The following is a 26,470-nucleotide window of genomic DNA, read 5'->3' as shown; positions in this document are numbered from 1 at the left end:
TCGTCGGTTGGCGTGCAGGGGAGACATGATTAAAAACCTAGCCCGCAGAACCCCTCTTCAAACCTCGGGTGCGGTCAGGGCACGCGAACCCCCGGCAGCGTCCGCTCCTGCGGCCTCTTCCCATTCTCCAGAGAAAGTGCGGCCCTGGGGTGCACCCGGGAGCAGAGACGAACAACTGACCTCGTCTCCCAAAACTAGTCCGGACGCTTCATACTTCGGGGCGAAACTGGACAGAGGGAACGGTAAAGCGGTTCTAAATAGAGGACTGGCCTGAACCCAATCGCCTGAAATGGTAATACGGCCTTTATTTAAAAAGTGTAGGTATTTTCTGGTGTTTTCCCATCAAGTACCTGCCTAATTTCTGTATGGCACACGCCAGAAATCAATAGAAGTTAACAAGTCCTCCAAACAGTCCCCATCTCTTTGTTTAATCTCCTTTACAATAAAGCCAAGGGGAGAGAATTAAAAATCTTTGAAGTAGACCAAGGCTCAAAGGAATCAGCCAAGTAGACTTAAAGTAGTCACTTATTTCCCAAAACTGGTTTGTCGGTGAACAATAAAAGGAAGTAAAATTTATGGAGAAATTATACAGTGGATTTGTCACTTAAAATATCGTAACTGTCTCGAGGACAATGCCCCATGCTGAGGATTAATGGTCCCGCCGGACCTTTGATTCACCAGCGCCTTTTCTTCGCCCTTGACAAATTGGATTTTTAGGAATGGGAAGGTCGCCTGGACCATTGTGCGCCAGCCATTCAGAGGCCTCGATTATGCAGGGGGCTGAGGGAACCACTCCATGTGACCTTCTCGGGTAGGACTCTGCAGCTGCTCTGCAGCGCAACTCTCTCACCAAACTCTGCGCCCTTGCGCTAGCGGTGCCAAAAGGCGCCCGCCCAGATTGAAAAGGCGCAGTGCATGCCCGGCCGCGTCACTCCGAGGGCGGAGAACGCACGTCGGGGCGCGGCTCGCCAGCTAGCGTGCGGCTCAGGCTCTGTCGCTCGCGCCCTGCCGAGGACCCAGTGCGCCCGAGCGCCTGCCTGGCGGCGGCGGCGGCAGCAATGCACGGAGCCGCTCGCGCTACGGCCACCAGCGTGAGTGCCGATTGCTGCATCCCGGCCGGCCTGCGCCTCGGGCCGGTGCCTGGAACCTTCAAGCTGGGCAAGTACCTGTCAGACCGCAGGGAGCCCGGGCCCAAGAAAAAGGTATTAGCCATTCCAACCTCCGCCCCCTGCCGTTCGTTCGCCTCCCCTTATCCCCTCCAGGAAATGGGTGGATAGGGCTAGCGGAGGAAAGGGGTGACTGAGTCGTTACCTGCCAATTCTGTCAGTTGGAAGGGGACTCCGATCATTTCCCACAAGTCGCACTAGCCGAGAGCTGGACGTGGGCCGGGCTAGGGGAGAGGACGTGGCTGAGAGCGGACAGCCCCCGGGTGGGATGCGTGGGGCACTTTACGTGCCGGGACCACTCGGAACCCCCGATTTCCCCGGAGCGCTGGGGCGTTCTTCGCAGAGGCGCCCCCCTCCTCCCGCCGCATCTCTCCTCTCTTGGCAAATGTGCCTTTTCTCTTTTATACAACTCACAGGCGCTGAGGACTTTTCTTACCTTCTGCCCTTCAATGAGCTAATTTGAGGCTTAAATTTGCCTTCAAATAATTTGATCTCATCGTCTCCGAAAAATTTATCCTTGGGTACTCTGTTCCTAGAACCTCCCCAGGTGTTTCCTTCCGTGGGTGTCTGCTTGCGGGTTCGGGGTGAATGGAGAGAGGGTGCGCCAGGTGTTGGCTCTGACGCAGACTCCGAGGACGAGGAGCGCCCACCCGCGAGGGGCACCGGGGCTGAGCGCCTGCAGCCGGGCTCGGAGGGGCCAGAATCGCAGTTGGGAGGCGTCAGGGCCAACCCGCCCGCTCCGACTTCCCAAACAGCGTCGCGAACCCCGACCAGAGAGAGGTTCTAACAGGCCCCCGCCCGCCCCGAGGCGTCTCAGCGGGCGAAGGTCGGCCAACTGCCACCGGGAATGAAGGCAGGAGTCCGGTGGCGTGGGCAGGGGTGACTGGGAAGAGGACCTTAGACTACAGCTTTCTTGTAAGGAACTGCTCCGGGCCCGGTCGACGGGACCCGCATCTGGCTCCTCACGCAATCATCCTCTTCCCCAGAGTAGTATAGCCGGGCTCGCCTGGTACCGCTCCTTCTTCTTTAAACGCGCTTTAATTGCTTTTAAATGGCCGGCCAGCGCGCGGCCGCTTTGTTCAGACAGTTTCGCCGCGGGGCTCGCGGGCACCTCCGCGTTTTGGTGCGGTGCCGCTGGAATGCGGAGGCAAGAGAGGGGGCGCGGGACACCCTGCGTTCTGGGACTGACTTAGAAACGTCTCTAGCCTGGTATCGGGGCTGCCCTTAGAACCGCGAGACGGAGAGCTGGGGTGGGGGTGGGAGACGTCTTGGCACGAGATGTGCCCAGGCACTCGGGCAGGATGCTTTCACTCCTCGTGCTGTCAAAGTGGGACAAGACGGGCGGGGTCGGGGGGGGAACTGTTATACTAGTCAGCCTCCCCTCTTCCTCCCTCCCCCAAGCAAGGGTCCTAAGGACTTACTCTCCTCCCAGCAGCCCACAGCGGTCTGGCCAACATGAGCACAACCATTTTCCTGAGTCGGCTGGGGGTGGAAGATACACTTGCCCTCTGGGTTGTGGGCCTGGCCGTGGCACGCGAGAGAACGACCACTCCTTGTGTTGCAGGTGCGCATTGTGAGAGGGGAGCTGGTGGACGAGTCGGGGGGCTCCCCCCTGGAGTGGATAGGGTTAATCCGGGCAGCCAGGAACCCCCAGGAACAGACTCTCGAAGCTATTGCAGACTTACCCGGAGGACAGGTACTGTGGGCTCCCCCCCTCCACTGCCAATTCTATCTACCAAACTGTCACTGATATTAAGAGCAAAGCACTTTAGCTAGAGGTCTCATTTAAACGTCCCAATAACCCTATAAGGCAGATACTATTATTTTCCCGGTTTGAAGAATGAGGGAATTGAGGTTCAGAGAGGTCCAATAGTTTTCCCAGCGTCACACAGAGTCAGGGCGGGGAACCGAACCTTTCCTCTCAGTTGTTTTTTGACCGATTACCCAGGAAATGACAGCAAGCTGTACTGTTCCTTGCGTCCCAGATCTTCTACCGAGCGCTGCGAGACGTCCAGCCAGGGGAGGAGTTGACCGTGTGGTACTCCAACTCCTTGGCGCAGTGGTTTGACATCCCCACGATTGCAACTCCGACGCACGACGAGAAAGGTACCGCCTCTGAGAAAGCCGTCGGGTGAGCGCGGGTAGGCGAGAGTCCAGCCCGCCTCCGGTCTTTGGGCCCGTCCCTAGACTTGAAGGGCCTTTTTCCTGCGCTGTGTAAAACTGAATTCATACTCCCTGTCGGAGTGGGCAGGGGCGAGGTCATCACTACCTCCTCTAAATCAACAGTAAATGATAAAAACAGACCATAATAATCTGACTCTCGATGGCAGGGAAAAAATACTCTTCGTGAATTTCATGCGGGTCATCCTTTCTGATTGCATACCCAAAGAGACAGTTATTTACTCACTTAAGAATCAATAAAGATGCTTTAACGTAGTATTAGGGTAACCACCTCATGAGCTCCAAAAAGTGTAACTCAAACCTGGAATGCTTTTGAAGGCGAGGGGCATCTCTTCACTGGTTTGGAGGAAAGTAATGTATTTCTACAGCATTTTAGAAGCATTACGGTACTTACAGCTGGTCAGTTGGCAGGTACTGAGGCCCTTCCATTTAAATGGTATTTATTCCTTTCCCTCTCCCTACTTAAATCGAAACTGGGATGTATCCCAGTTTCTTCTCAGATTTATTTGACCCCTTCCAAAGCCAAGAGCGGATTTATGCAAATTAAGGTGCAGTAACTAAAGAGAAAAACATTTTCAAACCTTCCCTAGAACACTGAGGAACACTTGCTGTGGAAAAAGGCTGGGAGGTGCTAAAATAGTTAAGATCTTGAGACTCCTTGTTATTGCACAACACTTCCATGACTTTCTTTGTTCTTTGCCAGTTGTTTTTGTTTGTAATTTCTCCTAAAGACACAGTTATATTTAAAGTCAACATCATGGATGCTGTGAACTATTTTAACACATTCTCCTGAATTTCCTGCTCAATCTCATTCCTTTAGAAATAAAGATCTTAATACAAGTGTGGGACTTAAACAATTAATGAATAAGAGAATGAAGTTAATTCAAAATGATGAATCACTTCACTTCAGAGTGTCACTGTCTTCTGTAAACTAATTCTATTGATTTTGTGGGTAGATCTGTATGTACAGTATTCATAAAAGTTATCTTAGTTTGTTCCTTGCATCACATTACATCCTCTTGTCAGCTTCTTCCAGTAAAAGGGAAACATGACAAAAGCCCCATAGTGGAAAACTCTCAAATCTGCCACTATAGAACAATTCCAAGGACTCCTGGCCTTTGGGGGCCAGGAATTTTTGCACAGAACACCCTTCTTTAGACACTCTCAAATAGTACAAAAGCAACTTTTTTGAGTGGTGGCCCTCATGTTTTCATTTCAGTCAATAGAGCCTATAAACATCATATGGTCACAGATATCAAAAGAGACACCATTTTCCTTTTGGGGAATGTGTGGGTTACTTTGAACCCTGACTTCCACAGCTTTGAGGTGCTTGAAATCTTGACCACCTTAGAGTTAACATCCGGGAGAGGAGGCAGAATCACTTATGAAGTGTGTTTGGTACTTTTGGCATAGGTTGGATTTCAGAATCCAGAGAACATGTCAGTTCATTAGGATAAACAACAAAAAAAACCAAACACAGTGAAACAGAAAACATACATTTGCTTAAACCTTGAAAAGAGGAAGAAATAAGTAGGGATGGCTGCTATTCTTCCAATATTGACTAACCCCAGTGGGTTTCAATTCCATAGTAAGATTAACAAAAATACTCTTTGTTTTAGGAACAAAGCTTACTTGGCTTTGCATTGAGCTGAGTCACTCTAGGGCAGCCTCTGAAAATGCCCTCTTTAAAAAGGGGTGATGAGAGGGAGCTTCTGAACTTAGCAGAAAAAAGGTTACTTAAGATATTAAATCAACATACCCACCAAGAGAACTCAGGAAGTCTCTTCTCTCTCTCTTTTTATGAAGATTTATTTTACATGGCTGTTCAATACAACAGAAATATTGAATTGATTTTTATTTAAGTCTTCCATAAATAATTAGGATAGGGCACATAGGCAAATCCTCTTCCCTTCTTCTTTTTCATTCTGCTCTACCTTGGCTTCAGCTGGAATAATCTGCTCCTTACTTGAACTTCCACCTTAGTTATCTGGGAGGACTACTTGCTTTATACAAATTCAGAAGCAAAATACATGAAGGGAGGAATATCTGAAAATTCCCCCCATTGTTGTTTCTGTAGTAATGTTTTAGAAGTTTAAGCTACTTGTGTGCAAGGAGGAAAAATTTAAATTTCCCATTACATTTAATGAAACTGACATTTACTTTGGATACTTCCTTGTGGCTCAACTAACTTCTTTCTCATAGACATCCTTCCCTTCAGTATTATCGATCAACCACAACACTTAAAAAGACACCCAATTGCAAGTTCGCTGTTCTCTGTAGGGATGTAACATGACCTTTTTGAGAGAAAATTAACTTCTACCATGTGATCAAAATCTGTTTCATACATGTGTCTTTTGATTGTGTTCATAGACCCTAGCGAAATTTAAAAACAACTAATGTCAATAATATTAAACACACGAAAAAGGTTTGATGCCAAAAGCATGTATATAGTCCCTGATATAAAATGGTGCACTTATCAAAAGCTGAGTATATTATTCACACACACACACACTATATTTTCCAAGGACTTTACTAAGCTTGGATTTGTGCAGCTATCTAGGAGTTAATTAACTACCAGGTGGAACAACTGACAAGATAATGCAACATCATCCTTCTGTTTTTAGAATATCGGGACATAAGACTTTTTCTTTTCTCCCATCAAATTAAATGGGGTTAAAGAGGAAATAAAGATACAAATAATTTTGAAGAATAGCAAATCATAGTCCCTATGTGGTCCTTCAGTTGGTCACGCTCCAGGAAAACCTCAGGCAAAGTGTTTAAGGCTGGGAGGGGGTGGGGAGGGTGGTTAGTGGACATAAAAGACATTGTTCTATGAAAAGGAATGATTACATATGGCCCATACATACAGGATATTGTCTCGCCTGGTAATGAGGCGCTCACGACCATTAGATTGGCCTTTGTTCAGTTTACCCAAACTCCTTGACATACGCCACCTATTCTGCAAACGCCAACAGATGGGCCCAGGCCCAGCACAGCCCCAAACACTTGATTTAAAGCAACAGCTGCTCTCGGCTCTTCCCTGGCCAGCCTGCCTGAGCGCTGCCCTCCCAACGAAGATTTGCTCGCATGGCCCGGAGGAAGTCTTCGTTGGAAAGGCCCAGGTCACCCCTCTCGGCCCCTGAGTAGTCTCAGAGGATGGAGATGGTGACGAAGTTGGCCATTTGGGGCTTCTCGGAGTCCTCGCTACAATGGGGCTACCGAACTCACTTATTCGCCGGAACCCAAGAATACTCCTGCTTCTCCCCATACCGCTGGTCAAAACCTGGGCTTTGCCTTGTGCGCGCTGGCTCTTTCTTTCTCTCTCGCTTGCTTGCTTCTCACCGGGTCGCTTTTTCACTTTTTCTCGCCCAGGGGAGGAGCGCTACATTTGCTGGTACTGCTGGAGGACGTTTAGATACCCCAACAGCCTTAAGGCGCACCTACGTTTCCACTGTGTGCTCAGCAGCGGCGGGGGCCGCGCCTACCTGCACCACGAGCACACGGCTCGCCAAGGTGCTGCCCCGGCCGCGGATGGCCTTCGCCTCTCCCCGAAACCCCCGGCGCCAGACTTCGCTGCTGCCGCCCCGGCGGGCACTCTTCGGGCCCACCCGCAGGTCCCGCCGGCCCTCCAGGCTTGCGGAGCGCGGGAGAGCATCAAGCGCGAGGCCTCCTCCGCGCCCTCGGCCACCTCGCCACCCCTGGCCAAGTGGGGGCCGTCCAAGAAGGGCAAGGAGCAGCCGGAGCGCATCCTGGACATGAGTGGTGCCGCCCGGGGACACGGCCACTTCCTCGGCATCGTGGGCGGTTCCCCAGCGGGGGGCGGCGGCTTGGCTTTCTATCCTGGCGTGCGCTCGGCTTTCAAGCCCGCTGGCTTGGCCAGGGCAGCCGCGGCCGCGCACTGCGACCCCTACCGGGAGGAGGGCGGCGGCAAACCTGGGGCCAGCCTGGCCTTAAGCAGGCTGCTGGGCGGGGGCCGGCCGGGCGGACGCCCGGGAAGCGGGGAGAACCCAGCGGCGGGCGAAGCGGGCCACCACCATCACCACCACGGGCACCATCACCACCACCACCACCCCAAGTGCCTGCTCGCGGGGGACCCGCCGCCTCCTCCTGGCCTGCCCTGCTCCGGGGCTCTGCGCGGCTTCCCTTTGCTCCCCGGGCCCCCGGAAGAAGCTTCCGCCTTCAAGCACGTGGAGCGCGCCCCGCCCGCCGCCGCCGAGCTGCCGGGAGCGCGTTACGCGCAGTTGCCCCCGGCGGCCGGGCTGCCCCTTGAGCGCTGCGTGCTGCCCGCCTTCGACGCGGGAGGCCTCAAAGGCTACCCGGGTGGCGAGTGCAGCCACCTGCCCGCCGTCATGCCGGCCTTTACCGTCTACAACGGGGAGCTACTCTACGGCTCACCGGCCGCCGCCACTTATTACCCGCTCAAACTGCACTTCGGCGGGCTGCTCAAGTATCCGGAGTCCCTCTCTTATTTCAGTGGGCCGGCGGCGGCGGCGGCGGCGGCGGCGACGACGACGACTGCTCTGAGCCCGGCCGAGCTGGGCTCCCTGGCTAGCATCGACCGAGAGATCGCCATGCACACGCAGCAACTGTCGGAGATGGCGGCCGGGAAAGGCCGCGGCCGCCTGGACGCGGGAACGTTGCCCGCGGCCGTCGTGGCGGCGGGTGGCAATGGGGGTTGCGGCAGCGGGGGCGGCGGCGCGGGCAAGCCCAAGACGGGCCACCTGTGCCTCTACTGCGGCAAGCTGTATTCGCGCAAGTACGGGCTCAAGATCCACATGCGGACGCACACGGGCTACAAGCCGCTCAAGTGCAAAGTGTGCCTGCGGCCCTTCGGCGACCCCAGCAATCTCAACAAGCATATCCGGCTGCACGCCGAGGGCAACACGCCCTACCGCTGCGAGTTCTGCGGCAAGGTGCTGGTGCGCCGCCGGGACCTGGAGCGCCACGTCAAGTCCCGCCACCCCGGCCAGAACCTGCTGGCCAAGGCGGCCGACGGCCCGGGCGCGGAGCCTGACTACCCCCCGGAGCCGGGGGAGCCCAAGAGCGACAACGACAGCGACGTGGACGTCTGCTTCACCGACGACCAGAGCGACCCTGAGGCCGGGGGCGGTGGCGAGCGTGACTCGTAACGAGTCTTCCCGGGAAGCGGGGAGTGTGGGGCCGTGGACAGAGAGAAGAGGGGCTTCTGTTCTGGGAGAAGAGGAACTGCTGGTGGTGAGAAGAAGGGCCCAACGGACAAAACCGGTTTGTTTTGGTCGGGCGCCGCATTTGGAACGGTGAGAAGTCGCTGGTCCGATGCTGAAATTGTGAGCAAAGGTTTCGAGGTGGCTTGAAAAAATCTTGCCTTCCGAGCATCCCGAGGGCCGCGGGTCCCAGCGCGCTCCAGGCCCCCGGACTCCGCGGATAGGCTCCGTCACCCCCCAAGCCAGGCGGTCTGCTCTCGAGGTTTAGGATCACATTAATGTGAAGCCACAGCGCCCTCGAGGGTGCCGATTTAACCGCCACGTATTTTTAAATTGTTTTTTGTGGAGAAAATTGTGCCTTTTGAAACGACGTTTTGTGTGTGTATTTTACATTAGCATTTCACTGCATAGGCAAAACAGTAGTCGCAATTCGGTAGATGTGACATCCATACACTTGTTTCCATTTCATCTGTTTTCGTGTCAAAGACTGCGCCTTGCTGCATTGAAGATGTAGTGGTAGCAGGTGTACAAACTGGTCAAGTTGCAATTATTTATAAGAGAATAGTGACAAATGTAAAATATCTAAAGCATGAATCTAAGAGCACGCAATATATAATTTTAAAGAAGATGTCCTATTTGGTAGAGTACAAATGTGATGTATGTTGTTTTATAATGAATGATGTACAGTGGATTCAGTATTTTCATCTTGGTTCCAGTTTGTGCAATCTTTAATAAAAATAAAGATAAGAATGAGAGTTTGTTCACTTAGCAATTTCAGCAGATCTTTTAAAGAAATGGCTTAATTTGAAAACGGTTTTCAAGGAGACTCCATAATACAATAAATCAGAGGACACTTGAATACTTCAATTTTTCATTAAATAAATTTTAAGTACTGTTGTAATAGGAAAATATACAATTTTTAATACGTGCATTTCACAGGCACCCAGCTAGCAGGCAAAACAATTGTTTTCTGAAACCATTGTTAATCATGCTAAGTGTTTTCATCTTTATGGAAAAAAGCTAATGACCTTCAAGGAAAAACACACCCACACACAATATTTCTCATCAAAAAGAACTGTGGAACTGTATAATCACTATTTCTTGTTACGTACACTTCGACAGAACTTCCCATGGGAAGCAATAAAAAGGAAACTTGAATAGTGCTTTTATGATTTGTACACTTTAATATTCATTCAACAAATACTAAAGGAGGATCTATTTTGTTGGAGGTGCTGATCTATCTGCTTTATGTAGGTCCCCCGCCTCCCATGTACACCTTTCAACAATCTTCTGCTGTCTGAATGGGTCCCATTTTACAGAAGAGAAAATATACTCTTCAAGGTCACTACTGGGAGGCCTGTAATTAGAAGGCAAAGTTAGAAGCAGTGACTTTATTTATGGGTATAAAAAATTAATGCTAACTAATGGAAGGATATCACAAAGAATATAATTTTGTGGGCTAAAATTGGAAAACACCTCCTCTACCTCCCATTCCCTCTCCCCACATGCTCTCTGGAGTTTCACTGCAGTTACTAGGAAGAGGAGGACAAGTCACACTCCTCAGCTAAGGGTAGGTACCCTAACAGCCCAGGTCTGCAGCGCTCTTCCCAGAGGTTGGTGGGAAGCGTCTAGTGGGTCACCAAAGGGTCTTGGATATGACCCTGATGATTTAACTCAGTTAAAAATGTCCTTTATTTTCTGCATCCTGAGTACTGTGGCAGTCTCCAACCTGCTATCTTGCATTTGGGAACACGGCCTCAGTCACTGGGTGGCAGGCAGGGACTTTCTCTAACCCATCGCAGCAGGAGGCATGGGTGGGAGATGAAGGGCATCTAAGTTCTATGGGCTGTGATCAGCAAAAAAGATTTCTTCTATGGGAAAACTTATGCTGGGAATTATAGGCTTTTTAGTGTCAGCTGACCTGAAAATGTTTTGCTTTGTAAAAGAAAGCCCAAAGAGAAACAAAATATATGTGTGGATTAACATTTACATATGGTGACAATGATACTACCATTGATCCTTATGCTATTTGCAATTCTTTCTTCTCTGCAGAGGAACAAGGTTTAGTGATGGCCTTGCCACACAGAATTGGAAGTGAACCCAAGCATCTGCCAGTTCAGCCTGGGCTCCAGGAGCCCAGGGCTTATCACTGCCTACTTAGTATTATGGTCCTGCCCTTTGAAGCAAAGCTTAACACCAAATCCACACTTACAGAGAAATATTGGAAAACTTTTCTGAAATCAGATCGTGTAAGTCCTCAAGGAAAGTGAGAAAGGCTGCCCAGATTTGAAACACAGGAAATTTTAACAGCTATAAAAGTCATGTTTCCTTCTCCCATTTCTTAGCTCAGTACTCAGTCCTATAACTTGTTTTGTGTGAAAATAGCCTTTAAAGAAATAAATTAAAAATAGTTTGGAAAGGAAATACATTTAAAATTGATAAATATTTAATAAAACAACTCCAGCCTTCTGTTTTCCCCTTTATAATTGATATCTACTATGTTATTAGAAAAAATTCCAATATAAAAATGAAAATTGAATACAAATTTGAAAGGCTCTCAATCGTAGATCATTCATAATTCTCCGTAGGTTGCCTCAGATAACCTCTGTATTTGTCCGCGGGTGTGCACACTATCATACATAATTAATGCAATTATTTATTTTAATGACGAAATCAAATCAGTGATATACAATCAGTAATAATATTACTTATTTTAAGTGGTTCAGTTGACAATGTTTCTCAGGTCACTTCCTTCAGTCTCCTGTCCCTTTCTCTCCACTCCCAGCCCGTAACCCTCAATCCTTCTCATCCTGATATCCGCAGCTAACTGTGAAGGTTACACTAAAGCCACTGGAAGTTCCTGAGATTTTAACTGAATATTTTGTAACAAAAGATTTTTTTTAAAAAAATTATTTTTGACTGCGTTGGGTCTTCGTTGCTGCGCGCGGGCTTTCTCTAGTTGCAGCAAGCGGTGGCTTCTCTTGTTGCGGAGCACCGACTCTAGGCGCGCGGGATTCAGTAGTTGTAGCTCGCGGGCTCTAGAGCGCAGGCTCAGTAGTTATGGTGCATGGGCTTAGTTGCTCCGTGGCATGTGGGATCTTCCCGGACCAGGGATCGAACCCGTGTCCCCTGCATTGGCAGGCGGATTCTTAACCACTGCACCACCAAGCAAGTCCCAAAAGATTTTTTAAAAAATAGGAGAATTCATACCTTTTAGAAGTGAAAGACTCTAGGTTGCTTAGGTCTAGTTAATTCAGACATGAAAATGTTTTGCTAACCTGGATAAATTATCCAGACATGGGTTCTCGGCTTGCCTTCTCTTCTCACTTGGTTGGCATCTTGGGCCAATCTTTCTCAATTTCCTCATCTGTAAAACAGTGAAATGAGCCATAAGGTAGTTGTGAAGACTGAATGAGTTAATTCAGTTAAATTCCTTTTAGAAACCCTCGTTCCAGGGACAGCGAAGCTGTAAGTCTCAAGAGCGCCACACACACACAGGCACACAGACACACAGACACACACACCAAAACCCGACGCTGCAACACTCCACCCAAGCGGAGACACGGCCACTGGGCCCGAGGTTCTCGCGAGCCTGCCCGGATCTTCGCGCGCGACCCAGCCCGCTACCAATAGCAACCCTGGCTCCAAGGAATGAGCCAATGGAGCGCTCGAACTAACGGAGCAGCCCAATCACCGCCCTCTCGGCTCTGGAACCCTGCAACCAGTACCACTAAGCTCTCCTCCAGCTCCCGCGAGCTACAGTTCTAATTTGGAGGCCCGCCGGCGTCCGCCTTCGTCTCTCACTCTAGACGGTAAATAAACTTTCCCCAGAGTAGAACCTTGAGGGAATTGCAGCTCCTGCCTTGTACTCCGCTGAGCAGAGAGCGGAGTACAAGGCAGGAGCTGCAATTCCCCAAGGTTCTACTCTGGGGAAAGTTTATTTACCGTCTAGAGTGAGAGACGAAGGCGGACGCCGGCGGGCCTCCAAATTAGAACTGTAGCTCGCGGGAGCTGGAGGAGAGCTTAGTGGTACTGGTTGCAGGGTTCCAGAGCCGAGAGGGCGGTGATTGGCTGCTCCCGTTAGTTCGAGCGCTCCCATTGGCTCATTCCTTGGAGCCAGGGTTGCTATTGGTAGCGGGCTGGTCGCGCGCGAAGATCCGGGCAGGCTCGCGAGAACCTCGGGCCCAGTGGCCGTGTCTCCGCTTGGGTGAGTGTTGCAGCGTCGGGTTTTGTGTGTGTGTCTGTGTGTCTGTGTGCCTGTGTGTGTGTGGCGCTCTTGAGACTTACAGCTTCGCTGTCCCTGGAACGAGGGTTTCCAGGTCTGGGTTCCGGGCAGAAGGGTGGGAGTCTCGCCGCGTTTAGGTGTACAGTCCGGGAGCCCAGAAGGGAGAGAGACGCGGGAAAACCCCCGCGGCGCCCAGCAGGCGGCCGAGGGAGTCCCAGGCGCCGAACTAGTCCTTGTTTCGGTGTCCCTGGCCTGCGGTGGCGGGGAGCTGCGGCACCAGCGCTGCGCGCCCTCGCCATCTGCTGCTTCCCCAAAGGGAAGAGCGAAGAGGCGCTGGCGCCGTCGGGAGGTCAGACGTGACCCTTGGCCACCCAGGTGTGGGTTGTGAAGGGGAGGACTCAACAGACGGCGGGGCCAATGTGTTTAGTTCCAGAAGGAGTGTGGCACTCGCTCTGGGCTGGGTGACCTTCCTACAAAAGATGAAAGGAGCGCTTCTGTCATCTGCGACTGTAGTTTAATTCAAATTAGGTGTAACCGTTGTAAGACAGACAACTTGTTAATGCCTTTGCCTTGCAAACGATCCTAGGGCCCTTCAAAAAGTGACCGAGATTGGGTGGACTCTATGTATGCGTGTAAACCCTTTAAAGACACTGATTTTATTTCAGTATGTTTTAATAATTTCAGTTTTAAGCATTTCATGTAAGATAAAAACTAAAGCACAAGTTGGTTAAACAATATAAAAGTGATAGCATAAAAGATTATTTTGGTAATTCGAATCAAATAGATTGAGAGGAACGTTTTCATATAGAGGAAACTTTATTAAAAACAAAATATATCTGATATCCAAATATCATGAATATTCCTCTCTTTTTTTTTTTGGTAACCACATACACTTTTGCATAATTCAGTATTGTAGGAAATGGTTTTCTATACGTATTTCCTATTTTTGATGTTGGCAGTACAGGAATGCTCCTGGAGGTTAGGTTAAGTAGAGAATGATTTAAAATCCAGCTTTTCATGGCAAGTTGTATTTGAATGGGAGACACTCAATTCCAGTGATTTGAGTAGAAAGCCTTAGGTGGAAATGTTTTATGTGACAGGAGATACAGTGAAGAGAGTTGCAATAGCAGATGGCTTTACATAAGAACGTAGTGAAGGTCAAAGATAGTTTTTAATCCTTTTTTTAAATATCCCTGACAACCAGCAGAAAGATAAGATTCTATACTTGACACTGAGCAGTTGATTCCTGAATTATCACCTTAAGGTAAAATGAGACATGACCAGGTCAGGTTTAAGCTTACTTGAGTGCATTGGACCATAGCAGAACACATCTGTTAGCAACAAAATGCTTTCAGGTATGCTAAAAGTCAGTCCAATGAGAAATGAGTCAATGCAGGATGTCGCATTTTATAAGCTTATTTGTGATTTTCAGAAAGCTGGAGAAAGAAATGCCTTAGCAACCAAGAAGACACAGAGAAAAGAAAATCCATTAGGGGCTTTATAGGGTAGGCTTTCTGAATTATTTAAAGTTAACATGCTGAAATGTGAGCTCAGGCTACTGGGTTTGCATCTATAGGTGCTTGTATATATACTGTGCCTTATGTTTGTTTCCAGAATCAATGTGTGTATTACTGTCGTGAATTGGTAGCTTGGGACTTTCTGATATACATACTGGCCAGTAGTCTCCTTATAAAGTGAGAAAAAAAATTAGCTTTGCCTTGAGAATGTTTTGGGAGAGAACTCATTTCATTACATCTTCATTATCTCATTTAATCTTTGTAGCAACCTATTTTACAGAGAAGGGAAATGAAGCTTATGTTGTTCAGCCAGCTAGAAATAGTCCTAGAATGCATTCCTAGGCTTGTCGAATCCAAGCCTGACTCTCAGCATTCTATATGTCCTCTTTAAGACACTGTCATCTGCTGTAGGAAGTGTCCAGAAATTCAGTTTGAACCCTTTAACTGGATCCAGTGAATGTTTTACTAGGACAGTGATGCAGTGAGCTGAAAGAACAATGGTTCCTAGACTTTTTCAGCTGGAACTAGAGTTAAATTAGAGACCATCTTTGCCTTGTTATATATTTGAAATTATTTGAATTCTGGTAAATCCCTATAAGTCTGGGTTCAGTTTAGTCTAACCTGGCTTGGTCTTGTTAAACACAGAGATGTATCTGTAGGGGTGAGTCTAGAGTGTCCCACCTGTGATCCTGAGGACCCTAGAAAGGAAGGTATGATAATTTGATTCTGTTGAGAATTTCAGGACCAACTATGCATTGCCAAAGAATCACCCAATTCCCAAGTAAGTCCCTCAATTTTTCCCAGTCTCCTAGCATCCCTTGGGACTGATCACCTCTGGTGTACTTCAGTCAATTTTCAAATTTTCCACATGTAGCAGGCTAGATTCCTGGGAGTCTAGGCCATGCAGGGTGCAGGGGTGGAACTGGGCTGCCCTGAAGCTGCTCTGCTGATGGTAGAACCAAGGGTGATCAGAAAGAGAGAAATACAAGGGCAAAATCAAAATAGACTTCCAGGCACATTACCATCTGGAAAGAGCCAGGCTGAGGCAGAATCTCAGTAGATACAAGGCAGCAGAATGAAAAGCAGAATGACACCAAACTAGAACAAGAAGGTTGGGATAGAATGAAGGAGGTGGAGAAGGAGTGAGACCTTGAATGACTGGAGCCTGGATATAGGTATTTTCTAAAAAATTAATTTTGGTTTTTAAATAGGTAATATGCTCACATGTTCAAAGATAAATAGGTATAAATAGGTTTATATTTAGGAGTCTTAGTCCTCCCTCATTACTGTGCACTCCAGTCCTAGAGGTAATTTCAGGGGTAGATTTATTGTGAAGCTCGCTGGTGCGAGCTCCTTCCAAGATTTGTACCTAATTTTGTCTTCTTTTTCTTAAAGTGGTCCCCCCCCCCCAAAAAAAAGGTACAAAATCTGGATCTTTACTTTGTAACCATTTACTTTGATTTCTTGTATACTTCCAGTGTTTCTTTTATAAGTATAAACACCCAAGAATGGATGTATTCTTATTTTCCTCCCTTTCTTAAGCTTAAGATTTTTTCCCTGTACCTTTTGGTTTTTTTTCTTTTAGTAGTATACTCTGAAGGTCTTTCCATAGCAGTCCAAAGAGAGCTTCCTCATTCTTTTTTCTTTTCTGCTGCGTAGTATTCTAGGGTGTAGACATTCATAGATTATTTAACCATTGTTTTGTTGATGGACAAGTGGGCTGTTTTCTATAAAGAATGCTTCAGTGAATAACTTGTGCTAAGTGATTTTGTAGGTGTGATTCAGTTATTTTTCAGAAGGTGTCACTACTCTGATTATAGTGGGGAGGTGGTCAGTGAGGACTGAGCTGGCCAGGATAGTATCAGAACCAGACCAACCTCTAGGAGATGACTGACTGGCTGATTGCTCAACCGGCTCCTTTTCTCCGTGGTTAGAAAACTCAGAGTACCTTTAGCTCTTGACCATATTCTTCAAAGGGAGACAGCAATGGGGCTTCCATCCCATTCTTGTGTTCTCTTGGGAATTTGGCAAAGTATCCTTGGGAGACCTTAGCTATAGGACTGCACTTCTTCAGGCCAGGCAACATGGAAATCCTAATGTTAAGCTAACATGGAAAACATGTGTTTGTATGTACTTGCATTTGAATCTTTAAAGTTCTTTTCTATCTACACTACCCTCAATTTTTTTTTTTTACCCTCAAATTTTGATTTCCCTATGATGTGTATTATTTAAAAACACCTTGTGCAAAACCATCTTTGGGATTATGATTCACATCTGTAACTGGATGACTGGAGTGTGGGCCTGTGGTAAGTAGCAGGTACAGAGCACAACCCACACCAGCTGTAGAACAGCGGCAGGCACTCCAGTAGGGAAACAAACGAAGGCAATTGAGATGCACTTGGCCGTGGAACAAAGATGAAAATGACATTCACTTGTAAATGAGTTTTCTGTGTTTGATGTAAACAGAATGACATGTATTTTGCAGGAAGACATCTATGACCTTAGGACAGTTGTTGAATTCATTACCTGGGTTTGCACATGTTTCTGACATTTTATCATTATTGGTGTATCTCATGTTCTAACAATCTCTAGGTTTTTAATTTATTTAGAAACATTTCCATGATTTTCTGTCCTAGGAGATGGTCTGAGAGTTCTGTGAGATGCTTATCACCAAAAGGCTAAGTGCCTTGCAATAAAACTTGAATCTGGCATCTTGCGCTTAGTTAAGGGAATGGTTGAACTTACAGAGCTGAACTTAGAGGATCAAGAGGAAGAAGATCATCTTCTCAGCTTTGTCTTTCATTGCTAGCTGTGGTCCCCAACCTAGACATTTCCTCAAACATTAGACTTAGATGATTGCTATGTGGCTTTGCTTTCTGACCCTCATTCATCTTTCAACCCCTATTTAAAATCTCCCCTGTCCTCTGTAGTTTTCTCTGACTGTCCCAGCCCATGGTGGTCTTTTCCTCCTCGAACTTCCACAGCAAGTGGTCTATGGGACTTATGTGTCACTTATTTTGTCAAATGCATATATTGCACACAGAATATGTCATTTGCTTTATTTATTTATTTATTTATTTATTTATTTATTTATTTATTTATTTATTTATTTATTTTTGGCTGCGTTGGGTCTTCGTTGCTGCGCACGGGCTTTCTCTAGTTGCGGTGAGTGGGGGCTACTCTTCGTTGTGGTGCGCGGGCTTCTCATTGTTGTGGCTTCTCTTGTTGCGGAGCACGGGCTCTAGGCGCGCAGGCTTCAGTAGTTGTGGCACGTGGGCTCAGTAGTTGTGGCTCGCGGGCTCTAGAGCTCAGGCTCAGTAGTTGTGGCGCACGGGCTTAGTTGCTCTGCGGCATGTGGGATCTTCCCAGGCCAGGGCTCGAACCCGTCTCCCTTGCATTGGCAGGCAGATTCTTAACCACTGCGCCACCAGGGAAGCCCTCATTTGCTTTTTAAAATATCCCTGGTATAATACTTAGGCATAGATATTCAACAAATATTTGAGAATTAATTGATTAAATACCCTGAATTTCTCATTCTTCTGAACACTGTGTTGAAGCACTGAGCGCCTGCTACATACCAGGCATTGTACTGGTTGGGGACATAGGATGGTTAAGATTGTCTCAGGCTGCTGGTGGTCTACTGGAGGAAGCAAAGGCAGGAACAGAAATTGACAACACGATGTGCTGGGTATAATGATGGAGATAAGCACAGTGGGAGGACACCTCTTTGATCAGATAAAGAAGAGGGTAAGGGCGGGAAAGGAGTTAAATAGGCAAAAGCTTCCCAGAGGAGGGGGCGCCTGAACTAAGTCTTAAAAGATGGGTAAGAGTCATATAGGTCAAGTGTAAAAAGAGATGGAAGGACATTTCCAACAGACAGAATAGCATGAGGGAAGAGACTGAGTGGAGAAGCAGCACGGATGGATGTGAGAAATTCCAGGCAGTGCAGCGCTGCTGGTGGGCAGAGCAGCAAGCAGGCAGTATTGCTGAGAGACGAGGATCCATGTGTGAGGACGTGTGGTGCACTGGTCAAGAAGGTATTTCTGGGCTTTGGAGTTAGGCAGAGTTAAGTTTGCAATCCTGGCTCTGCATCTTCCCAGCCATGGGGACTTGGTCAAATGATGTAACTTCTGTGTGCCTCAGGGTACTCATCTGTAAAATGGGAACAACAACGACATTGTGTTTAAAGGCTTCTTGTGAGTGTTAATTGAAGTAATGTTTGCAAAGTACTTAGCACAGGGTAAACATTCAAAGCATGTTGGCTTATTGTTTTTGAGAGACTGGACAGTTGTGCAGGGGCCATAAAAGGAGGGTCTGTGGAAGATGTAAGGCATGCGGACAGATGGTTTGCGTTGCAAGAGAACTGTGTTGGAGGCAGGGAGACAAGTTAGGTGGCAGTTGCATTCAGCATTTCAGGTGACAGATGATGTGGGTCATTGGGAAAAGGGATGGAGAGGAAAGGATAGAGTTAAATATCTAGGAGGTAACATTGGGAGGATTTTGTGACTGGATGGGGGAGTGTGAGAAAGAGAGAGAGTCAAGAGTATTCATGATAGGACGGTTACAAAGTATTCAGTAGTGTCACACTGTCCACGGGCTTTTGGCAAATGCATTTTAGGTCACGATGATCTTAGAGGTGTTCTGTTTTGTTGACAAATAAAGCCTAAAAAAGAAAAGAAAAAAGACCGATGCATTTAAATATATAAATTATTATAAATAAAGGCAGCAGTTGTAGTCCAAGGAAGATATTAGTTTTCCCAATAACCGAAGGTAATAGCAATATATAAATAGCTCATTAAAATTTTTGAGAAAGCTTCATGATTCCAGTAATTAAATCGCAAATGATAAGAATTAACCAAGTTTCTGGTAAACAAAGATGTACAAACATGTTCTTTTTCATAGAAATCAGACATGCACATGAAAAAATCCTTAAATATAAAAATTAGATAAAAATTTAAGAAAATGCCAGTAATCTTCTGAAATTGATACAAGTACATTTTACTGATGTCACTAAAGCTGTTTGTCCAGCAATGTGGATAATTTGCCAGGGCTATATATCGGTATATGGAATCAGAACTCATTTCTGAGGATTTATTCTAGAGGAACAGTTTAACAAAAGCATAAAGCTATATATGCGTGTGGTTTTTCACTGCAGCAATAAATCCTATAGAAAAAAAAGCAATGAAGTATTCAAATTAAGATATGGTTATTTAGGGAACATCAATATGACATATTATTAAGTAATGTTAAAAAATAATTGTTAAGATAAAACAGTGGAAAACTCTTAACGAAAATCTCAGTATTAACTGAGAAAAGCTGAAGACGATTATGATTGCAGTTATTCCAGAATATGCATTTGTTTAGATAAAGACTGGAAGTAATATGCAAAATATGAAAGTAGTTGTGCTGGGCTTACACATATTCTCACGTGCACTACCCTGACTTTTCCGATTTTACTTTAGCAAGTCTAGTTCTGTGATGTTATTTAGTAATTGTTAACATGTTGGTATCTTTCATTGCTGAAGTAAAGTCCATTATAGTTATCATGACGTATTACCCCTTCATAGTTTAGTGTGCACTGAGAACATTTTCCTCCATAACTGTACTATCATATCAAGCAAGGTTAATTCCTTAATATCTAGTACTCAGACACGTTTATTTTCCCAATTCATATTTTCTTTTTAAAAAAGAAATAACTTGATCAGTCTGCTCCGTCCAGTGGAATTGTTCACTGCTGATTGGAGAGTGGCTGGGTCCCAGGCCCCTGGTGCCATGGCAGTGAGTGTCCCCAGGCTGGCGGGCTCGGGGCGATGAGCTAGCTGTCAGCCCTCTGGGCCTCTCTGTGTGGAGCCCTAGGAGGAGGAGGACAGCTGGCTCAGAGAAGGTCGGCTCCATCTGCAAGTAGAGCTGCCTCTTGTTTCCTGCCCTCTGCTCCCGGGAGCCGGGGGCACAGGCTCTGAGACTCTTGCAGCCAGCTGGCAATGAGGAGTGGGAAACCAGCCAGCAGGTCTGTGCTCAGGGTGGGAAACTTTGAAACATTGTCTTCGTCAAGGCAGTTGTGGAAGGTCCTAAGATTTCACACAACCCTCCCTACTCTGCTTGCTGCTGCTGGCTCTGAAACACCTGGCTGAGTTGCTGATTTACCTTCTCTATGGTTTGTGCAAAGAACTGTCTCTTTTTTTGATTATCTGGATCTTCTGAATTAAATCAGGCCTTAAAAAAATGACGATGAGGGATATGACTACCTAATAAAGTTATCAAGGCTGTACGGTAACTTGATAAACCCCAAACAAACAAGCAACCAAAAAACATTTCACTATGGAAGTTTTCTAAAATTTCCCAAAGTTGAGGGAATGGTAAATTGAGCCTTCCGATGTTTTACCAACCTTGTTTCATTTGCTTTTGCTTTGAGTATTTTAAAATAAATTCCCAGCATTGTATCAGTTCACCCGTTAATACTTTACACCCAGCAGAATTGACAGTTTTCCACTAATATCATCTAATACCCAGTCCATGTTCAGATTTCTCCAGTTTTCTGAAAGATGTCTTTTTAAGGTTGACTATGTTTGAATTGGGATCTGAACAAGGTCCACTCGTTGCATTGATTTATGGTTTTAAGGTCCTATTACATTTATAACGGCTCTCCCTCTCTCTCCCTCACCCCCACTCCATCGCTTTCATTTGTTGAAGAAATCAGGTCATTTGTCCTTTATAATTTCCCACATTCTGAATCTGCCTTCTGCCGGGTTGTTTCCCCAGTGTGTTATTTAACACCTTCCTCTACCCCTCATATTTTCTGTAAACTGGAAGTTACAGCTAGAGGACTGATTAGATTAGGGTCCAGTGTTTTTATTTGGGGGAGGGGGCAAGAATAATTCATAGGTGATGCTACATACTTATTGTATCACATCAGGGGGTGTGGAATGTGTGCATGTCCCACTTGCAGTGATGTGAAGGTCGCTGATTGGATTTAGGTGTAGCCATCATCTTTTTTAAAAAAAAATATTTATTTATTTATTTATTTATTTGGTTGTGCTGGCTCTTCGTTGTGGCAGGCAGGCTCCCTAGTTGCAGCATGTGGGCTCCTTCAGTTGCAGCAGGCGGGCTCCTTAGTTGTGGCATGCGAACTCAGTTGCGGCATGCGTGTGGGATCTAGTTCCCTGGCCAGCGATGGAACCCGGGCCCCCTGCGTTGGGAGCGCAGAGTCTTAACCACTGCAGGGAAGTCCCAGGTGTAGTCATCATCTTTCCAACTAATGGTTTCGGCAGCCGTTGATGAAACTTGCTTAGATCCATTCTTTGGTTAGGGGTGCAAAATAGTGGTTTTCTAGTTCTATCGTTCCTTCTGCATGTGCTATTTCTTATGTTATCTTTTAAATCTCAGGTCTCTGTAGCTGATTGCATTAGCCAGTTCACTCACACTTCCCCTAGGAGCTGTGGCTAAGTTCTTGGCACAGCTGTACGCTGGCTGCTGTAATTCTGATGCTGCTTTGAGAAATAGCCTGGAGTCAGAGGGAGATTTCCTCCCTTCCTCCTTTCTCACTGAAAACTGTAAACTTTTGAGGTAATGACAATTATGAACAGTGTCAGCTTCATGCCATGGCATAGTTTTGATGTTCGTGTGGCACGCTTTGAGAAGAACTGAAAGGACGGCTTGATGAAAATATTCTCCTCTTCTCTGGCTCTAGTGTCTGACACCCCCAACAGTGGTATTCTCCCGTAAGGGCCTTCTGCAGACTTGTGAATGGTAACCAGGTTAAGGTATGACATTACCTGGGAGTGAGGATGGGACCAGCACACGAATGAACCTATTGGCAGGAATTTGTTTATCTTATTGTTAGCTGCTTACCACCTGTCGTCTCTGTAGTTGGGTCTGGAGCACATAGCTGGGGATGGAAGGAACTATTAGCTTGGGTGGGGGAAGGAGGTTTCTTTTGGTACAGATACTGTGCATACCTGGGGCTTGGTTCAGGTTTTTCTGTGGGGGTCTCCAAGGATGAAGACTGTTGAGGGGGTCGAAGGCAGGGGAAGAAAAATGTTGAAAGATGTGAGAAAACAAATCATTGCTTTGTACTTTTGTTGAGGATGACTCTGCGTAAGCCCTTGAAATAGTCTATAAAATAAAAGCAAGACTCTGTTTCCTATTCTTTTCTTGACTACCATGTTGTCCGGAAAGCATGAAACAGAGGGATACTAGGGTCTAGGGGAGTTTTCCTTACAGGTAAGCAGTAATAAAGAACAAGAAGTTTGAAGGCGGAATTTAAGCAAGATGGAGGGCTTGAAAGAATATGTGAGAAATAGGAGGAATCACTTTTTCAAAGGTGGAAAATAGCAGATTGATCCCTTTTACCGAAGAAGAAAGTTCAGTTTGCTGTTTTATAGAAATGGACCGTTTTCCCTTTCCACCTATTCGACAACCAGTTCTAAAAAGGAAGTTTCAGTATTTTTATCTTTATGATAATTTCAGAAACAGTAGCCCATTTATTCCTAATAATGTTACTGAAGAATACCAGTAATTATATAATGACTGCAGAAATCACATTTTTAAGTAAATGAAGAGGGAAATGATTTTTCTTGTTATATGTCCCCAATTTATTTGTAATTACCAGCTATAAAAGAACCTTCCTGGTATGCCTAATAACCACCTTTTGTCCTTGCATGAAAAGTCGAGGTTTTTTTATTCCAGGTTTTGTTCTGCTCAGCTTATTTCTGGCCGGCTGGGGAGACAGAGGCAGCTGTTTTATGACATGTCTCACAGGCCTTCCTCAGACCAGGGAGCGTATTGCTCTGGAAACCAGCTGGCTGTGTTCTTCGCCTGTCAGACCCAGTGCAAGCAAACAGAATTTGGGCAAACTAGTGGAAATCTGTCTGTACATGGAGAAGTGGCTCTTGATAAAAAAACGTGGTATCTTTATACAAATAAAAATTGGGAAAAACACCCTGTGCAAAAAACAAACAAACAAAAAACAAACAAAACATTGTATCTTTAAGCCAACAATTTCTAATTACCTGCAACTCTTCTGATTGGCAGATAATAACACATCTTATATAAACATGTACTTTTTTTTCCCCATTAACTTTGGCTTCAGTGGTTATTTCCTCCTTTATAAAACATCCTTTGAAAACAAGGCAGAAGGGCTTCCCTGGTGGCGCAGTGGTTGAGAATCTGCCTGCTAATGCAGGGGACATGGGTTCGAGCCCTGGTTTGGGAAGATCCCACATGCCACGGAGCAACTAGGCCCGTGAGCCATAACTACTGAGCCTGCGCATTTGGAGCCTGTGCTCCGCAACAACGGAGGCCGTGATAGTGAGAGGCCCGCGCACCGCGATGAAGAGTGGCCCCCACTTGCCACAACTAGAGAAAGCCCTTGCACAGAAACGAAGACCCAACACAGCCAAAAAATAAAAATAAAAAAAAAAATAAATAAATTGAAAAAAAATTACAAAAAACAAGGCAGAAGACACAAAACAGAGTTTTTTTTTCTGTTCAGTGACAGCATCAGGCGGTTTTATGTCTACTGTCTATACATAGTAAGAGCAATAATAGAGTAATAATTTTCCTTTTATTTAAAAACAAACTTATAGCTTTTTCTCCTTTCATAGATTTATTATCTATAGCTAGCTAACATAATTTATTTTTGTATTTAGTATGTTCAGATATCATATACCATAGTATCTTTATTAAATTCTTCCTAATATTTTCTAATTTTTCACGTGAAATAATATTGATATGTGGGATATTATATATTACAGTATCTTTGCATATGTATACGCATTATTATTTGTAAAAATAAAAGCATGTGTACATGTATTATAAAGTCTGACTTTCATTCATCTGTGGTTTCTTCTGTTCACTCACTGATTCACTCATTCATGAAATATTTGCTGAATGCCTGGTTAATGCCAGGCATTGCGCAGTCACAAAAGCTACAAAGACATGGATGGTCAAAAGATCACCTTGGCTGCTGAGTGGAGACAGTATTGTGGAGTGAGGCAAGAGTGGAATCAGGAAGGCTATGTGGGAGGCTGTTAAGGAGTACACAGTTTGGGAGAGGACCCAGGCAGGTAAACGACGATTTCAGAAATCCGAAGTCTCACAGGAGTACAAAAAGAAGGAGTGATTAACCAGTTCTCAACTCAGTGTTGATACTGATTTATTTTCAGAGTGAGATGAGGGAGGCTTTCATTTGTTCCACGTGTATTAGATGGCAGGATGGATCCCAGGGGTCCAGCATGCTTGTGGAGACAGTGCTTGGGAGCCTGGGCAGGCACACATTTACCTGCTTCAGTGTGAAATGACTAGGTGACCCAGAGAGGGTTCCACTTGGTCTCTTGTGTCCTTGGACACAACATGATGTCACTGAGCCACCTCATTACTGGGGAAGGAGTAGGACTGGGTTTAAAGATGGCAAGATGAGTGGGGCTGATGGGGAGTGCAGGGAAACTGAGGCATGGACTGATATTTGCTAATGCTGTTACCTCTGCTTCACATGCTTGTTCCTTAGTGTGGAAGAAAGGTCCAGCTCAAATGTCATCTTTTTGGTGAAGACTTCCTGGATTTTCCTTGCAGTAGTAATTATTTCCAATGCCTTTTGTACATATCTGTATTACAGTATTTGTAACACATCTTTTTTTTTTTCTTTATAAATTTACTTATTTATTTATTTTTGGCTGAGTTGGGTCCTCGTTGCGGTGCGCGGGCTTCTCATCTCGGTGGCTTCTCTTGTTGTGGAGCATGGGCTCTAGGCGTGCGGGCTTCAGTAGTTGAGGCTCACGGGCTCTAGCGCGCAGGCTCAGTAGTTACGGCGCATGGGCTTTGTTGCTCCATGGCATGTGGGATCTTGCCGGACCAGGACTCGAACCCGTGTCCCCTGCATTGGCAGGTGGATTCTTAACCGCTGCGCCACCAGGGAAGCCCCGTGTAACACCTTAAATCCTCGTTTATGAACCTGTCATCTTTACTAAAATGTGGGCTCTTCTAGGACTGAAACTACCTATTGTTTTTTATATCTGCAGTGCCACTTATAGCAACAGAAAGATAGTAGGCAAGTAATACATATTTTAAAAATGAAATTAATGAGTCAGTATGTGGTTATTCTGGCAAAGTTTTTTCTACTGGTTGGTAACTCTTTGTTTTTGTTATTTCATTTAACAAATCATCATAATAGCAAACAGTGTACCAGACACTGTTCTAAACCCTTTATACATATTAACTACTTTGATCCTTATAATTATCCTGTGAGTTAGGTAATGTTATTATTCTCCACTTTGCCGATGAGAAAACTTAGTAAGTCATAAATTTATGTTTGTTTCAGCTATTATTTCTTCAAATAACTTCTCCTCCCCTTTCTCTCTCTTTTCTTCTTCTGGGACCCCTAGAATGAGAATGTTAGTATGCTCAGTGTTGTCCAAAAGTTCTCTTAAACTGTCCTCATTAAAAAAAAAATTTTTTTTTATCTGTTCAGCTTGGGTAATTTCTACTACTGTCTTCTAGTTCACTGACTGTTCCTCTGTATCTAATCTACTTTTGAGTCCTTCTAGTTTTTTTTTTAAAACTAGTTATTATATATATATTTTTTAAAATTTTTATTTATTTATTTTTGGCTGTGTTGGGTCTTCATTTCTGTGCGAGGGCTTTCTCTAGTTGTGGCAAGCGGGGGCCACTCTTCATCGCGGTGCGCGAGCTTCTCACTATCGTGGCCTCTCTTGTTGCGGAGCACAGGCTCTAGACACGCAGGCTCAGTAGTTGTGGCTCACGGGCCCAGTTGCTCCGCGGCATGTGGGATCCTCCCAGACCAAGGCTCGAACCCGTTAATGCTAATCTGCATTAGCAGGCAGATTCTCAACCACTGCGCCACCAGGGAAGCCCTAGTTATTATATGCTTAATCTCTGCTTGGTTCTTTATATTTTTAAATTCTTTGTTAAACTTCTCACTGTATTCATTCATTCTTCTCCCAAGTTTGTTGAGCATCTTTATGATCATTACCTTTAACTCTTTATTGGGTAGATTGTTTCTCTCTACTTTGCTTATTCCTTCTGGGGTTTTATATTGTTCCTTCGGAATATGTTCCTCTGTCACCTCATTTTGCCTAATTCTCTGTTTTTATTTCTGTGTATTAGGTAGGACGGTTATGTTTCTCAATCTTGGAGAAGTGGCTTATATAGGAGATGTTCTATGGGACCCAGCAGCACACTCTT

At 45.8% G+C, this 26,470-nt stretch overlaps 1 protein-coding gene and 1 long non-coding RNA gene across 2 annotated transcripts in view; both read left to right on the top strand.

The window, feature by feature from the left end:
• The first annotated feature begins 1,058 nt into the window (after positions 1-1,058).
• Positions 1,059-8,476, top strand: PRDM13 (PR/SET domain 13). The gene is made up of 4 exons (XM_068550847.1): positions 1,059-1,202; positions 2,731-2,862; positions 3,152-3,272; positions 6,720-8,476. The coding sequence occupies exons 1-4, from the start codon at positions 1,059-1,061 to the stop codon at positions 8,474-8,476; spliced, it is 2,154 nt and encodes a 717-aa protein (XP_068406948.1).
• A 4,217-nt stretch (positions 8,477-12,693) lies between these two features.
• Positions 12,694-26,470, top strand: part of LOC137769407 (uncharacterized) — a 280,962-nt gene continuing 267,185 nt past the window's right edge. Inside the window, exon 1 of the long non-coding RNA XR_011074965.1 lies at positions 12,694-12,737. This is a non-coding gene — a long non-coding RNA (uncharacterized lncRNA). The remainder of the gene's footprint in view (positions 12,738-26,470) is intronic.

The sequence above is a fragment of the Eschrichtius robustus genome, chromosome 9, assembly GCF_028021215.1.
Source record: "Eschrichtius robustus isolate mEscRob2 chromosome 9, mEscRob2.pri, whole genome shotgun sequence".
Taxonomy (NCBI): domain Eukaryota; kingdom Metazoa; phylum Chordata; class Mammalia; order Artiodactyla; family Eschrichtiidae; genus Eschrichtius; species Eschrichtius robustus.
This window is presented reverse-complemented; position numbering and strand designations above follow the sequence as displayed.

Coding starts and splice junctions, on each gene's coding strand:
- PRDM13 (XM_068550847.1), top strand. CDS start 1,059: ATGCACGGAGCCGCTCGCGCTACGGCCACCAGCGTGAGTGCCGATTGC. Junction 1,203..2,730: donor AGCCCGGGCCCAAGAAAAAG/GTATTAGCCATT, acceptor CTTGTGTTGCAG/GTGCGCATTGTGAGAGGGGA. Junction 3,273..6,719: donor TCCGACGCACGACGAGAAAG/GTACCGCCTCTG, acceptor TTTCTCGCCCAG/GGGAGGAGCGCTACATTTGC.